Source organism: Rattus rattus, chromosome 8 (genome assembly GCF_011064425.1).
Source record: "Rattus rattus isolate New Zealand chromosome 8, Rrattus_CSIRO_v1, whole genome shotgun sequence".
In the NCBI taxonomy this organism is placed as follows: Eukaryota; Metazoa; Chordata; class Mammalia; order Rodentia; family Muridae; genus Rattus; species Rattus rattus.
In genome coordinates this window covers 114,524,945-114,541,110 of record NC_046161.1, presented here as the reverse complement: position 1 = coordinate 114,541,110, position 16,166 = coordinate 114,524,945, and the positions used below count along the sequence as shown (strand labels likewise).

General features: G+C 44.3%; 1 protein-coding gene across 1 annotated transcript in view; it reads right to left on the bottom strand.

Moving 5' to 3' along the window:
- The window catches only part of Lars2 (leucyl-tRNA synthetase 2, mitochondrial), a 93,251-nt gene that overhangs the window by 38,358 nt on the left and 38,727 nt on the right, over positions 1 to 16,166 (bottom strand). Inside the window, exons 6-9 of the mRNA XM_032911289.1 lie at positions 9,840 to 9,929; positions 7,338 to 7,481; positions 1,135 to 1,242; positions 617 to 776 (exon numbers count right to left, since the gene is read on the bottom strand). Of these exons, the coding sequence (XP_032767180.1) occupies positions 617 to 776; positions 1,135 to 1,242; positions 7,338 to 7,481; positions 9,840 to 9,929 (502 nt within the window). The remainder of the gene's footprint in view (positions 1 to 616; positions 777 to 1,134; positions 1,243 to 7,337; positions 7,482 to 9,839; positions 9,930 to 16,166) is intronic.

Here is a 16,166-nt window from a genome sequence, read left to right as displayed (position 1 = left end):
CCAGGCTCTATACCTCAATTCCCTCCCTGGACGGCTGCAACTTTATGTTAATCAAAGGTGTGTGGTCCTCCCTTTCACACGTTCTTACTGTAGCTTTGTGTTTTGAATTTTTAGTACATTAATTTATTTCTAGGGGTATGTGTGTGTTTCACAATATGTGTATGAGTATAAGTCAAGGGACTGTGGGTTCTTGGGGTCTGCTCTCTCTTTCCACCATGTGGGTCACTGGGGTTGACAAAGATAAGCACTTTATCCACTGTGCCATCTCACTGTCCTTTTTTAGTAGTTTTATTTGCTAGAGGAATTAAAAATTCAGGAGAAGATTCTCTCCCTATCAGAAGAGAGCTTTAAAGTGATACTAAATCAAAACTAAAGACCTGAGCTTCTGGGCAATCTCTAGAAGGGGCTCAGAGACACCCAGGACAATCAAACTAAAATGTTCCCAGAGCTGTTTTACCCTTGGGTTTTGGGATCTAAAAAAAAATTAAAAATCATGGCTGCTAAGGTAAAGAACAGATGATGAAAAATGGCAAACAGGGGAAGTGTATGGGTCTAGGGAACTGCTGTCCTGCAGAAGGAGATAACCCCAGAGCCTGTGCTTCATCTTGTAGCTCACCTCTGCCAGGGACCAGTGCCTTCTGCAAGTCTGTCTTCAGAGAGCTGCAGCCATGTAGAAGCCCATGGCTAGGAGAGATGGCCACATGGGAGATGCCATAGATGGCCTCAGGTGTGGCTGTATATGCGGTCAGTTTTTCTCCTGTGTCTTGTCCATCAACCTGGCGGGATAAAACATGGTGTCTTATTTTCAGTCCTCTTGAGCGCTGGGACTCCCCATGCCACCCATCCTCTCATTTCCAAACAGCCACGCCAACTTCTGACCACAGGACCAAGAATGTGTGCAGAGGTGAGGCCGGGCAGAAGAACAGAACAGGGAGTGTTTGGTCAGCCTGCACTCCTGCACTCAGCACCAGGCATCCCAACAGGAAGACAGAGAAAGCATGCTCAGAAAGATGTCTTCCCGGTTCTCTTTCTGCTGGACAGTGCTGCAGTCCGGTGAAGAGCTGCTATGTATTCAAAGGTTCCAAAACACAAACGAGATCTGTGGGCATGAATGCTGTGCCAGTGTCTTGTCACCTTTAATGTGAAGTCCAGGTGGCAGCCTACGCAGTCTCCAATCCAATGGGCCTGCATTTCTTTTATTCCATACCACTCTGGGAGGTCTGCCAATGCATCCTGCATGGCCTAGGGAAATAAAAAAAAGAACAGAAAAGTAGCAAAGGTCATATGAAATGTGGAGCTTGAGGTAGGAAAGATGGGGAAATAGAAGGAAGTTCCGGATGTCAGACTCCCTCAAGACTTCCTCATTCTGCTGCCTCAGTTGAAGCAGCAAAACACAACAAACACTTGATTCACAAAGCCCTAAGCAAGACAGACCTGACCTACCTCTGCTCAAGGTGTCATAGAAGAAAGAAAGCTAATAGACAAAGACCTCAGTTTAAATCTCTGCTGAATGTGTTTATAGCTTCTCTCCCCGAGTCTGGGGGTCAAAAGAAGTTCTAGATCTGTAGTGAGCACCACCTCTCCCCATCTGTCCCTGCCACAGAACACTCCAGCTGACTGCCTCCAGTTCCCACAGAACTTGGTATCACCCTTCCCAGAATCACTGGGTCATTTCTCCTCCCCCTCCCCCTCCTTCCCTCTTCTTCCTGTCCTGCTCCAATTCTTCAAGTTCAGTGTGTGTGTGTGTGTGTGTGTGTGTGTGTGTGTGTGTGTGTGTGTGTGTGTGTGTGTCTAGAACCAACCCTCCTGCTTCCTCCTACAGAGCTGACATTATATGCTTGGCATACTGGCAGCCAGTGGTTTTGATTTGTTTTATTCTTCCCAGATTTCAAGTCAAGGATGGGAAAGCTCCTGCTTAGCTTAAAACATTCACATGGAGATGAGGCCCAAGCATTCAAATGGGAAGAAATGTGAATGTTTTCACGTGCTAATTCTAGACAGATGCTGCTGGCCTAAAATCTAAGCAAATCTATGAATATTCTTACAAAATAAAATATAACTGACCAAACGAAACCAGTATCATGAAGCACCAAACAAGGTCTTTTCAGTTCCCTGCATGACATTTCCTCAGCTCTTGCTTGCCACAGTTAAACATACTCTTTGTAGGGGCTGCAATTACCAAGCCAGGGAGCAGTTCTGGTCTTGTCTACCCAGGGCAAGTAGTACTGGCAGCTCCTCTTCCAATCACAACCAACCACAGGCATAGAAGTCCTCTTGGCTCACAGAACACAAAAATTTGGGGGAACACTAGGTTTTTAGCTTTTTTTTTTTTTAATGGTATGAAATCCTGAGGAATCAGGTTTGGTGAAATATATGTTGAAGGCCAAGGCAAGATGAACTAGAGTTCAAGAGACCCTGTGCATGAACACTCAAAAATGAAAGTGTCTACAAAAAAACAAAACAAAACAATGAAACAAAACAAAAACCAACCAAACAAACAAACAAAAAGCATAGCTGTCTCCTCCCAAAGGAAAAGAGATGGTTTAGTCTGGAGTAGAACCAGAACCAGAAATTCAGGTTACACCAAATTCCATGTTCCAATGTGGTAACATTTTGATGAAGTTCTGATAGCAACAGAGCAAAGAAAGTGATAAACTTTTTTTTTTTTTTTTTTTTTGGTTTTTTTTTTTTGAGCTGGACCAAACCCAGGGCCTTGCGCTTCCTAGGCAGCGCTCTACCACTGAGCTAAATCCCAACCCCGTGATAAACCTTTTTAAAGGCACTGGTACTAAGAGCAGTTAGGCAGCTACAGCACAGTGAGAGAAAAGCTCTGCTTTGGGCCTCGCATCCCATTTGACAGAGTTCACAGCCCTTTGCTTGTTTGAAACTGGAGATCTGTTTGTATATTCCAAAGAAAGCGAACTCTATTTATATTCTGTCAAGGATTTACCTAATGGACGCCAAGATGCCAGGTCAACTATAGCAGGAGCAATAAATGGCTACTAAGAGGGCTTGAGTTACCCCAAGAAAACTTGGGTCTGGATTAGTAACATCTTAACCTCTCTACACGGCTGTTTCCAATCAGTGAATCAGCAGCTTTCATTCATAACAATAAACCTGAGGAAGCGCACATGTCAGAGTTGGAGGAAGGCATCCCCCTCTGTCCTGCTCAGGCAGGGTACAATCTGGAAATGATTTATTAACTATCCCCATTTAACAAGGGCAGTTAGCTAAAACTGGTAATGGGAATGAGGCATTCAACAGTCGACCCCTTACCTCGTACCTGGAAAAGGCCATTCACCCTCCTCCCTCATGGGTGACATAGCATAGCTGCCCATGAGATAGACACCACCCGTACTGCTCTGCAGGTCTAGCTTGCACTGTCTTTTCTGCCACCTCAGCTCTCTTTGTCAGCCAGTGGCTGAGTTGATGCTTACCATCCACAGCCAACAACTCTGGAGCCAGGTTGAGGGGAAGCAATAGAACACACTGTACAGCAGCCTTTAATAAAGTGGTTTTCTGTTCCGGAGTTCTGTTTCTGAGGTCAGAGTCTTTAGACCCTGGAACACAAGTACATGAAAGGGCTCCTGGACACAGCCTGGCTCCTAAGCTGACCACGTGGACACACTGGAGCAAGCAGAGAGCTCTGAAGATCCTTGTGAAGACAGCGCTCAAGCCAAGCCAGGTCCTAGAGCTCACTCCTCCTCTGCCTGGGCTGCAGAGCTGAAAAGCCATGTCCATTTTGCACTCTCCTTTAACTTGAATGGAATTCTATTGGGGGGTGGGTCTGAAAAAGCTCTTGCTTTCTAGGTTACAAAGGACTTGTCTGCACTGCTCCTGTTGCTTCTGTCTTGAACAGAAATGTGGTATCTGGAGCTGCAGTAACCGTCTAGCAACCCTAAGATCACACGCAGGAAGAAACGGCCGAGAGAAGTCCTGGGAAGCCCAGTCAGACGTCTTGTACCAATCTGTTCCCAGCAACTGCTTCTCATTATGTGGGAAAAGTAGCTTCCTACTTGCTTAAACCACCACGACTTGGGTTTTCAGTTGTTTGAGCTAAAAGCATCCTTAGTTGGTCCAATGTCTCATCCTTATACACACAGCAGGACTTTACTAGTGCACGCCAATTCCTATCATGCCAGGTGTTCAGGACATCCCTTCTCAGTTGATCTTTATGATTCTGGAGCAAATTTTCAATCTATTATTTTTTCCCTCTGCTCTGAAGAGTCTGATGGCCACCTCCAACTCAAAAGGACTACCCCTACCCATGAGGGCTAGCTCTAACCAAGAGAGTAGTCTAACCCTGGGCTTCCCAGTCAAGTCAGGTCTTCCTGGATGTTATCCCTGTTGCATCCTCTTACCCAATAGACCATCAAGCTCAGGAGATTGTGCCTCTGAGCACTTATCTAACCCCCTTCTACTTCTCCTACCTAAGTGTAGATTCTACATGCTGGGACCATTGCAAAAGCATTTGGACTGGTACCTGATGTTCTTATAAAGACACAATTCCGGGGACAGGCAAGATGGCTCGGTGGTTCAGAGTGCTTTCTTCTCTTGAGAAAAACCTGAGTTCAGTTTCCAGCATCCACTTGGGAGGCTCACGACCAGGTGTAATTCCAGTCCCAAGGGATCTAAAACTTACTGTCCTCCTTAGGCACTTGCACTCACATGCACGGAGCCACATACATTCATACCATTTTTGAAAATGTATAGATCTCTTTTAAAGGCTACCCCTTAACTCTGACATCACTGCCTTTACAATATTTCATGATTTCATATGGCTCTTGGTCAAAATTTGTAAGAATTAATGCAGCTCGTAATTACCTCTCCAGACCTACTTAGAGTCTTCCCACATGGCTCTCAGTTTAACATATTGTGTCCATCTCTTAGCTTTTCAACCCCATTGTGGTGGTTTGCATACTCAGCCCTAGAGAGTGACACTATTAGGAGGGGTGGCCTTGTTGGGGGAAGTGTGACACTGTGTGAGCTGCCTTTGAGGTCTCACATGCTTAAGCTACACCCAGTGTGGCACAGTCTCCCTGCTGTCTGTGGATCAGGATGTAGAACTCTCAGTTCCTTCTCCAGCCCCATGTCTGCCTGTGTGCAGCCATGCTTCCTGCCATGATGATAATGGACTGAACCTCTGAGTGTATGCCAGTCCCAGTTAGAGGTTTTCCTTTTAAGAGTTGCCATGCTCATGGTGTCTCTTCACAGTGTAGAAGCCCTGAGACACCCATCACACATCCCTCACTGCACAGAATTGGTGTTATGTCTTTTCTCTCTAACCTGTCCCTCTATAGCCCAACACTGAAGCTTTTGATCCAGATGTACTCAGTTGGTCCAGATTCTCAGTCAGTTCAGAGTTGAAGGCGGTTTCTGCTCTTCTGAGATTCACAACAATCAGCGTTTTTTTAAGTCTGTTCATTTATATAACAAATGCCTTCATGTTATCAATTAACTTCGACTTCTGTCTGTTGGGTCGCAGGCTTTTAAAAAATGCAGTAATTTTGTTTGTTTTGCTTTTCAAGACAGGGTTTCTTTGTCTTTATAGCCTTTGTCTTTGACAGTCTTGGCTGTCCTAGAACTAGCTCTGTAGACTAGGCTTGCCTTGAACTCACAGAGTCTGCCTGCCTCTGCCTCCCTGAGTGCTGAGAGTAAAGGTGTGCACCATCACCGCCAGGCAAATGTAGTAATCTTTATTACCTGTTAGGCACTGCAGATGATACTATACAGGGGTGCTGGATCACCCTCAACTCCCTGGGATCTATTTTCTTCTAGAAATTCTATTGACTCCTACAGAGGCTTACTTTTAATCTTAAATAACCAATCTGTGCTGTTTTTGTCCTTAGTCAGAGGGTGTTATTGAAGCTTCCAGTTACGGCCTTTGGGGAGTCAATGTCGCTCTTAGACAGATGTAAGATGCAGGTTTCCACGTGCCTCCCAGCCCTGGGTCTGCTCTCCTACCACAGCCACCACGTATGCCAGCATCATGGACTCTCCCTCTTCTCCCAATTTTCAGGGCTAACCTCCTAAGAGCTTTTTCAATAAATCTGCACAGGAGTTCAGCAAGAACCAAGAGTTACCATGGCAACTCACCATTCTGCTGAACAGTTGAAAATTCACAGCTGACAGTTTAAAGAACAATGCCCCTGGTCAGGTTATTACATTTCCAACGAGAAGCAGAGGTCAAAGCACAGGAGCTAACTAGTTGTCCTTCCAATACTGCCATCAGAGTTTCATGGCACGTCAGGGAGGGGACTGGTACCCCTCCTTTCCAATAAGCCGTCAGAGAGTCTCTGGAGGGGAGGGAGAGCAGAAGAATGACATCTGCTCAGGAATATGACAGACCTGAGGCTAGCGAAGAGGGGCTGCACAGAAAGCTATGCTCTCAGCTTTGCTCTCCTCCAGGCAAGTTAACTAGCTCTTTTGAACCTGTCCCAGATCCATGCCCAGGGTCAGCGGTGTCAAAATGAACTAAAAGGAAATGAGCCTCACTGCAGATAGTGTTTACGGGGGACACTGAGGGGCTGCCGAGCTGGTGGGTGTGGTTTTCTTTTGGTCCAGAATGGTATAAATCAGAAGTTGCTTAGGACTGTGCTTTCTCTGCACACGAGCCTTATACACTATATCTGACCTGAGTTATCTGCAGATTAGACCCAGACTTTGTCTGGGCATGCTGTGGGTTGCCTTTGAGACTTAGCTCAGAACAGAAGCACTGAGTACTACACACACACAGAACTCAGGACTTTGTCCAGGCCACTATGACTTACTAAGAAACTGATTCCACGGCTGCCTTTGTCTTGATCTCTGAACACAGAATCAGCTAGAAGGTGCTTGAAGCATTATCAGGTCTAATTGCTCATCTTACTTATCAGGAAACTGAGGCCCAGGACAGCCTGCACAATTAATCAGAGGCATAGGAGAGCAGCATCTGGAGCTTTGGACTTGGCCCAGCTCACTTCTACTCTGGCCTTCTCTCCTGGAGACCAGTTAGTCCTTCACTTCTAGGGTACTATAAAGGATGGCACAGGGAAACTTGAACTCGAGCCCTCTGGAGCATCACAAAGACTCATTCCCTTTTCCCCTTTTGGATGTGTAATTGCAGATAGAGTTACTACTGCTTTGTGACAACTCACTGAAGAAGCACTATAATGACCTTCAGGTGTCTTTCTTGTTAAAACTTCAGGACCCGTGCCCACCACCCTGTATGTATCTGAACGACACTGAGGTTCTCTGCCTCCCATGTCCCAAGACTCTGCTTAGGCCCCTTCGACAGAGTTGACAGTGTGTTATACCCACACCCTGGGCATTGCTGAGAGTCTCTGCCTACCACTTACCTTTGCGTATGCAGTTGTCTTAATGAACCACTGTCTGAGGTATTTCTTCTCTACCTTGGCTCCAGAACGCCATGAACAGCCATATTCATTTACCTGCTCATTAGCCAGCACTGTTTGGTCCACTGGGTCCCAGTTAACCAAGGCCTGTTAGGATACAGGAGGCAGAGGAATACACTGTGGTGATGCCCTTGGAGAACAAGGTTGTAATGTTAGTGTGGCCCCAAGCCTAAGGCCATCTTTAGGGTGGGCTGCCTGGCCGATGGGCCACTAGTAACAGTGACAAGGACACATATATGCCCTTGTTAGAACAGGCTTGGGGAAGACAGACGTCTGTGAGCACATGACTAACTCGATTAGGTTTTTCTTGAATGCTACAATGAACATTCAGGATTAAAAATTTTAGAATACTTTGGAAAAGAAGAAAAAATGCATCTATTTAAAGTTTAGGAGAATAGGGTTACTGCAGAGGAAATAAATACATTGGTCTTTAATAGCAACACTGCTTACTGAGCGATAACCAAGTGCTAGTTCCCATGCTAAGTGGTTTTACCGCTAAGTGACTGTCTAGCTCAGGGTTAGCTTCAAACATGAGCTACTCCTGCCTCAGTCTCTTGAGGACAGGGATCACAGTTGTGTGCTACTCGGGTTATGTGAGGTCCTTTAATGCTTTGTGGTAAGTAGAATCATCAGAATCCTGTCCTCAGAGAAGACTACTATAGAGAGTGAAGATGAGGAGTGGAGAAACAATATAAGAAACCTAAGGTCTGGGAGACACTGACAGACAGGGAAGGAGTTTGGTCTCGAGAAACTAAATTATGCTTGCAATTCTTGAAGACTGTAGTTTAAGTTAGTGTGGAATATATAAAAAGTAGATAAGTCTTAAGTGAACAATTCATGAATGTTTAAATGAGTAAACAGTAACCAATACTCATGTTAAAATATAGAACGTTTTCTTTTTCTTTTTTAAATTTATGTGAGTACATGGTCACTGTCTTCAGACATCAGAAGAGGGCATTGGATCCCATTACAGATGGTTGTGAGCCACCATGTGGTTGCTAAGAATTGAACTCAGGACCTCTGGAAGAGCAGTCAGAGCTCTTAACCACTGAGCCATCTCTCCAGCCCCCCTATAACCATTCCCAGCACTTCCAGAAAACTGTTATGCTTTCTCCCTCCAACACTGTCCCCAATGGTAACAACGCCAAGTCCTACTCACCGATTCACTCGGCTGGTAGAACACGTGGTCCTAACCATGATGAAGGCACTCCAGAGTTCCTGTTAGTTTCAGTCTTTGTTTGAAACAAATGCCTCTGCCTACGCTTACCACTTTGTGACATTCAGGTGCCTCCTGGTACAAAGAAGGGGCTGAGTACACAGCAATCTGGGGATTGCTCTGCTCATCTGAGAAGCACTGCTTAAAAATTTAATGGTAGACTGTGCGACACGTGCAATTCCTCAGCACCAAAAAGTATTCACAGTAATTCTGGTAAGAGACAGGGCTAGCAACTGTGTGCCCCACAGACCCTTCTTCCTTCCTGCTCATGACCTGCATCTACCTGAGCTCTGGCCCACAGGCTGGTTTGCCTTCTGTGAGAAACTATGGTGAGCTGAAGTAGGTGCTACTAAAGCCTACAGCACTGTCAGACAGCCTGTCCTGCTGGGTCAGAGGCCAAACACTGCCCCCTCCAGTCCGAGTCAAATGGCAAGGGTATTTATTCTCTGAAAGTCACCAGTGCTGAACACATTCCCGCCTTCCAGGCTGTGCTAAAGTCAGCACAGTCAGGGCCTTTATTATGTTCTCTCTTCAGTGGCTTTTCCAAGATGTGTTGGATGTTTCCCACACTTACATGAAAGTCAGGGTGGGGAGAGGTTAGCCATGAGCCATAATCTGGGTTATGATTTTACGACTGCAAGTAGTAGAGTCACAAGACAGTTGAAGTTATGCCGTCTGGCATCAGATGGAAAGACGAGCACTGAACAGTTTATTTTCTCTAACATGGGGTCCCCTGGGTCTTTGCCTCATAAAGTGTATAGAGACAACACGACCAGGGTAGTAAGTATCTAGGACCTAAAAGTTTCAGATTCATAAACCTAAGAAAATTGGCTCATCTTTTATTATCACTAATATCAGGGAGATTCCAGGAGGTAAAAAGAAAGGACTAAATAGTTCTTTACTTTTGGTAGTGCTCAGCCTGCTGCAAATGATTTTGTGAGCCTGAATTGGCCTTCATTTTTACCATTATGTACAAACGGGACTTTGTTTCTCACTTAAAAGTTAGAATTCTTGTTTTGTTTTGATATTTTTGACACAAGGTCTCACCATGTAGCTCTGGTTGTCCTGGAACTCATTGTGTAGACCAGGCTGGCCTGAACTCACTGAGATCTGCCTGCCTCTGCCTCCCAAATACTGAGATAAAAGGTGTGCACCACCACACCTGGCTAGTGGTGATGATTCTAAGATGGAGAGGATTTATAAAATTTTAAAAGGGAAGCTGAACTTACCTCCTTTTGATAGGCAAGTCCAGCTTCGTAGAGTTTGATAAACAGGTATTGAGTCCATTTGTAGTAATCTGGCAAACACGTAGTGATTTCCTGCCCAAAAGGGAAGAGGTATAAATGCACAGTCAGGCACTCCACCACACACACAACAACTTAAGAGATTTGGTTCTTAAAAGCAATTAAATTGCAAAGCATTTACCAACCTATTTCCACTAAAAGTGAGTGAAGAAGCCATTCATGCTGGGAAGAAAGAGATGATGTCCTTGAACTGTCTCCCCTATCTTTTCTAGATGTGTTCAATGAGAAGAGTCTCAGGTCGCTTGCCTATCATCCATGGAAGAAGTTACAGTACAGGAAACAGCTATGAACTGTTTTTAAAGATTTAATAGTTTTCGTCTGTGTGTGGGTGTGGGGTATATGCACACGAGTGCTGTTGTTGACTGAGGCCAGAGGACGCTGTCAGATCCCCTGTAACTGGAGTTACAGGTGGCTGTGAGACACCAGATATGGGTGTTGGAAACTGAACCTGGGCCATCTGGGTGACCAGCAAACGCTCTTAACTGCCGAGCCATCCTTCCAATCCGGCTAGGAACATTTTTTGCTAGGATAAACACATGCTGGGGGCCAAGAATATAGCTCATCTGAAAAGCGACCGTGAATGTCAGAGTACTTGTTCATTGCGATGTGATTCTCATTTCAGAATAAATCTTTTGTCTACATAGATCCTAGGTCTAATAGCTTGTGTAGCCTCATTATTTTTCTTTTTATTATATAATATGAATTAAGCTATTGTCTACATGGGGAGATTAACCAAAAGTTCCTAAAGTGTACTTTCTGCCTAAAAAACAAGTTTAATATAGAATTTTAAAAGCCAGGGCTTCATGCATGTTAGGTGAGGACTCTATCAACTGAGCTGCATTTTCTTGGTTGTTTTCCTAGCTTTTCTTGGTTGTTCTATACGTGCTTTGTTATTGTTGCTGTTTTAAGTAGCAGAGTCCTACTTTTAAAAAACAATTACATTATCTGGGTGTTACTGGGAATCAAACCCAGAACCCAGGCATGCTAACAAGTGCTCCAACATTGAGCCGTAACCTCAGCCCAGAAAACAAGTTTTTACAAATGCAGAACAGGGGTTGGAGAGTTGGCTTAGCAATTAATAGCTTAGCAAAGAGAAATGGCTGTTCTTCTAGAAGGTCTTGAGTTCAATTCCTAGCACCCACATGGTGGCTCACAACCATCTATAACTGTAGTCTCATGGAACTCGATGTCTTATAGTAATGTGCAAACATACATGCAGGCAAAACGCCAATATACATAAAATAAATAAACAAAAGTTTCTAAAGATGCAAAATAGCTCAACTCCGACTACCAGCTCCATCTCCCCATCATGAGTCACAGACAAATCTGCCAATCTAATGGTGGTTCCAAGCCTGGACTCCGCCAAAAGCTAAGCTGTGGTTTCTCTGCCACATGCGTGAGTCATGAGCACCCAGGACTCCACAGGCACCTGATAGATAGGGGCCAGGCATGAGGACACTGCCAGCTCAAGGGTCAGGCGAGCAGACAGGGAGCAGCTCGCCTCCCCAGATCCCGCTATCATGCCAATGCTGCCTTCTCAGCCCTGATCTGCTAGTGTGGCACAGACTTGCTCTCTTTAGTTTTCTAGACAAATACCTTTAAAAACTTCCATTTTTAATCAACATATTTCAAGAGTCATCTTCTATTCTGTTTTACTCATCATTCTATGTTCTCCAACACGATGCTGCTGAATTAAGAATACACCAGACACATGAGAGTCTATATACAAAAGCAAATCTGTACACCTCATGTAAGTTTCACAGCTAAACTCTCAGAGCACTGTAGTCACAAACACACGGGGAGAACAGAATTGAATTGGAGGGTAGAATGGGTGAGGATTATGAGAAATATATTAGACCATGTTATTGTAGAAATCTTTTTTTAAAAAAACCTTTATCCACTACAGTTTTAAGGAAGTACATAAAGCAAATGTAAAAAAGTCAAACTTAAATCTTAAAAAGTTAAACATTAACACTTTATTTTGTATTTGTTTGAGTTGCTCATAATGAAATATCAAATCTTTCCAATTAATGTAATATAATGGATTATAATGAATATGCACTGTAATGAAAATATTTTATAAAGAATGTCTTATAATGTACTCTCTAAGCCCTTGGATCTGCTTCTAGACACTGAGTAAAATTCACATAGCAACAGAACAGCATTATCTTCAACGAGGTTTGTGGTTTTGAAAATCAGTTTTCCTGAAGTAGAAAAGGAAGGGTAGAGTGAGTCTTCATCTAGCCGACCATCTACCTGTGCTCCTTTGGGCATCATTAGCTCAAGGTGAAAGAGTCTGCACCCCCACTTTCTCCCTGACGTCCCATGCAGACTTGACCTGTTTTATCTGTTGCTTCTGCAACTGCCACCAACAGAAGACATAATGATAGCTACCGCGTGGCCAGGCCACTGCTGTGAACTGGACGGGGACCGAGGAGACTACTGTGGCTCCCCATGCTGCACCTTCCTACTGTGGTAGGCCAGCTTCTTATTACTAAGTCAAACAATGTACATTTTGAGAATCACAAGATTCCCTTTGGAGCCTTCCATGATTTACCCATTAGAACAAAAGAAAATTCTAGTCTTCTAAAATCATCAAAGGCATTTTTTTAAATTATATCACTTAAAAAGCTTTTAGTTTAGCCAATTAACTAAAAATCCAAACCTTCCTTTTAGATATTCACTGTGAACTACTTACTCAAAACACAGTTCTACAGTCAAGAGGCCATTGGGCTTAATACCCATGAAAATATTAACAGGCCCTCTCTTCTTTCTAGTGTAGAAATTCTGTTCCCTGGGTATTATCTGGCAATGTCTAGAAATAACTCTTTGTCACCATTGTGTGTGTGTGTGTGTGTGTGTGTGTGTGTGTGTGTGTGTGTGTGTGTGTGTGTGTGTAAGAGAGGGACAGAGAGAGACAGAGACAGAGAGAGACAGAGAGAGACAGAGAGAGACAGAGACAGAGACAGACAAAGCACATACATGCACACAGACTCATCAACTAGTAGACATGTGAGTTAATACTACAGAGCTAATATAAAAGAGAGTCTGCTGTGTCTGGTGTGAGGTTCCTGGTGATTTGCCAGCCTGGCGGTGGTGGCACACACCTTGAATTCCAGTACTCAGGAGACAGAAGCAGGTGGATCTCTTTGAGTTCAAGGCCAGTCTGGTCTACGAAGTGAGTTCCAGACAGCCAAGGCTACACAGAAAGAGCCTGTCTTGAAAAACAAAACAAACAGTCCCCTTGAGTTATCTAGCTATACATAGTTTTCATTTTTGTGGAAAGGGTTTGTATATAAACCAGGATAGCTTTACACTCGGGGTAATCTTCCTGTCTTAACCCTCCCAAGTATTAGGATTACAGGAATGAGGCACCTTGTGCTGTTTTCAGCTTTAAATGTTAATAGAGTAATGTTGATCTAAAGGTTTATATTATTTCATTTTCAGTCTGAAGCTACAGGCAGATCAAAGGAACATTAGACAGACAACTCTTTAGTGGGCAGTCCACAAAAGTGACAAAGAAAGTTGAATCTCATCTCCTGGGCTAGTCCATTCTCTGAGTTTCTCTCTTCCATCAGATTTGGCTTTTCCATTGAATATGACTGGCAAATCACCAGGAACCGCACACCAGACACAGGTCAGGGCTGAAATGCTGTTTGCTAGGGACAAGTGATTGGGGGGGGGATATGTAAATTTTAAATAATTTAATATGTCCCCAAGTGGCAGTCTGACTTAGAAAATTTCATGTAATAAATGTTTCTGTTTTAAAGTCAGAAAGGCATGTGGTTATTGATACATTGGTTTATTCCCTCCCACAAAACAGATGTCAACACAGAAGTATCTAAAGATCATTTAGAATCTAACCCAAATATCCAGATTCAACCACATCTGCAGGGCCCACTCAGGCACCCTGCATCTGTAGGGTGGGGCTCCTTGCCATCCTCATCTGTCCAAAGGCATGGATGGCACCAGTCGGTAAGACTTCTTGGTGAGATCATCAGAAAAAGCAAGTAAGACTGATTGCCCCTAAGTTCCCTGTTTTCAAATGAGAGGTGTCTCTGCAGTTAAAGGCACTTGCTGCAAAGGACTGGGGTTTAGTCCCAAGCATGTACTTGGCAGCTCAGACCTGTCTGTAAGTCAGTTCTAATAGATCTGAACCCTCTTCAGGCATGCACGTGGTGCACATACACACATGCAGAAAATCACTCATACACAAGTAAGTCCACACCTGCATTAACACAAAGTCAGGTAATTCAAGTGCACAGCTCTAAAAGCAGATCACTCCACATAGATCTCTATCAAGGTATCAGCTTTTATATCCTGTGCGCTCCAGAGAGCACCATATAGCTGTCTATCTGGGATCTCAGTTCAGTGGCTCCTCCACATTGCAATCCTACACTTTACACTGTCTGAGGTTGGTGTTGAAAATATTTCATAGATTTATAGGACCCAAGGTAAAAGATAGGCTCTTTCAGAACACAAAGAGGGTCAAAGCAACCTCTTGGAAACCAACCATCCTCACCTAATGACATTGAATAACATCTAAGCCAATGTCACAGTGACTTGTGTCCCAATAGTTTGGCATCGACGATGTCCAAGAGGCTGAGGCAGCACAGCCTGATTATGTCTAAGGTACAGAAGAAGATCTGCACTGGATGTTAGGACCGTGGCATTCAGAACCCATCTGGTGCTCTGCGACTCCTTCCTTGCTCTAGAAATATCTAGAGGAGTGTGATGTCAGGGAGGGACACTCAGAGGTCCCTCAGCAATCCCCAGCAGAAAAGGGACATAAGTGTGATACAGCTTAGCACAGTCCTGGTTTGGTCTCCTAGCTCTTCCTGTGGTTTTTGTCTGGGGCTTTTTCCTTTTTCTCTTTGTCCATAGAAAGCTTATAGCAGGGGACTGAGGCAGGAAGACTGAAAGTTTGAGGCCAGCCTGGGTTTCACAGTGAGTTCCAAACATTCACTTCACAGTTAATGATAAGAAAGAGAAGTAGTAAAGGACAGTGACCTACTCACAAGATGGAGGCAGCAGGATAAGTGTGAGGGTAAGGAGCTGGGTGCTGGTGCTAGAAAGGCAGCTACCACAGAGCTTAGTGGTAGAGCTTGTGCAGCATGCAAGGGGCTCTGGGTTCAATCCCAGTACAAGGACGGGAAGAGAGGCCAGCGAGAAGGCCAGCGAGATGGCTCACCGGGGAAGTGTGCTTGCTTTCACACACATGCTTCTAGCCTGGGCCTAGAAGAGCCTTCACTGGAGACCCAGCTCAGCCACCCAAGTCCAAACAAGAAGTAAACCTCAAGAAAAGTTGTTAATAAGAGAGGCTAATGACTTGGTGACAAGGACAAGTGAGGAACAGTCCACCACCAAACTAGGCTAAAGCTTAAAGGCCAAATGTCTTTCCCTCATTCAGGATGTAGTGCAGACTGTCTAGACTTGTTATTCATGCTCCTAAATGTTATGCACTTCTCACTCTGTCAGACTCTGAGGAAATGGAGGTGTGCAGGGCTACAGGCAGAAGCCCCAGCCCTGGATGACCTGGACCACCGCAATCAGATGACTCTCTCTGACCTTAATAGTGTTTTCTGACACAGATGTTGCAACCACTGTAAGAATGAAGGGATCTGATGAGGATCAAGCTGACTCTCCAATACTGTCAACCCCTCAGGTGTGTACTGAAGGTTCATGAGTCTTCATTAAACAAAACATTCATTCCAGGGGTTAAAGGTCATCATATTGACAAAACAGTCAAAGCCAGATGTGGTAACATGCACCCATAATTCCATACTCAGGAGGTTGAGGCAGGAGAATTCCCATGAATGTGAGCCCAGCCTGACTTATATAGTGAGTTTCAGGCTAGCCTGATCTACAGCATGATGCTCTTTTACAAAACAAAGCAAGGTAAAGCAACTCTGGCCTAAGGCAGAATGTTAGATAATTTTATAAATAAAGCATGTTTTTAAAGAATGGAGTATATCATTGCTCCTGGTTTATTCACAGCAGTTCATCTGAGAAGAGCTTCCCTAACACACTGTACAGTGGTTTAAGAAATCTGTGTGCACAGTCTGCAAAACCCCAAAGACAAATGGAGAACTAACTGTGTTCATCATTAGCAATTTCCAGATCGGAACCCTTTGGGAAGGAGACACAGTGATCTGATGTCATACTGGCTCAGCAGTATACTTCTGCTCTCTTTAATTCAGCAGTGACAAGACACCGAATAAGGTCACCTACTGGGTTGTGTTTTTTAATTTT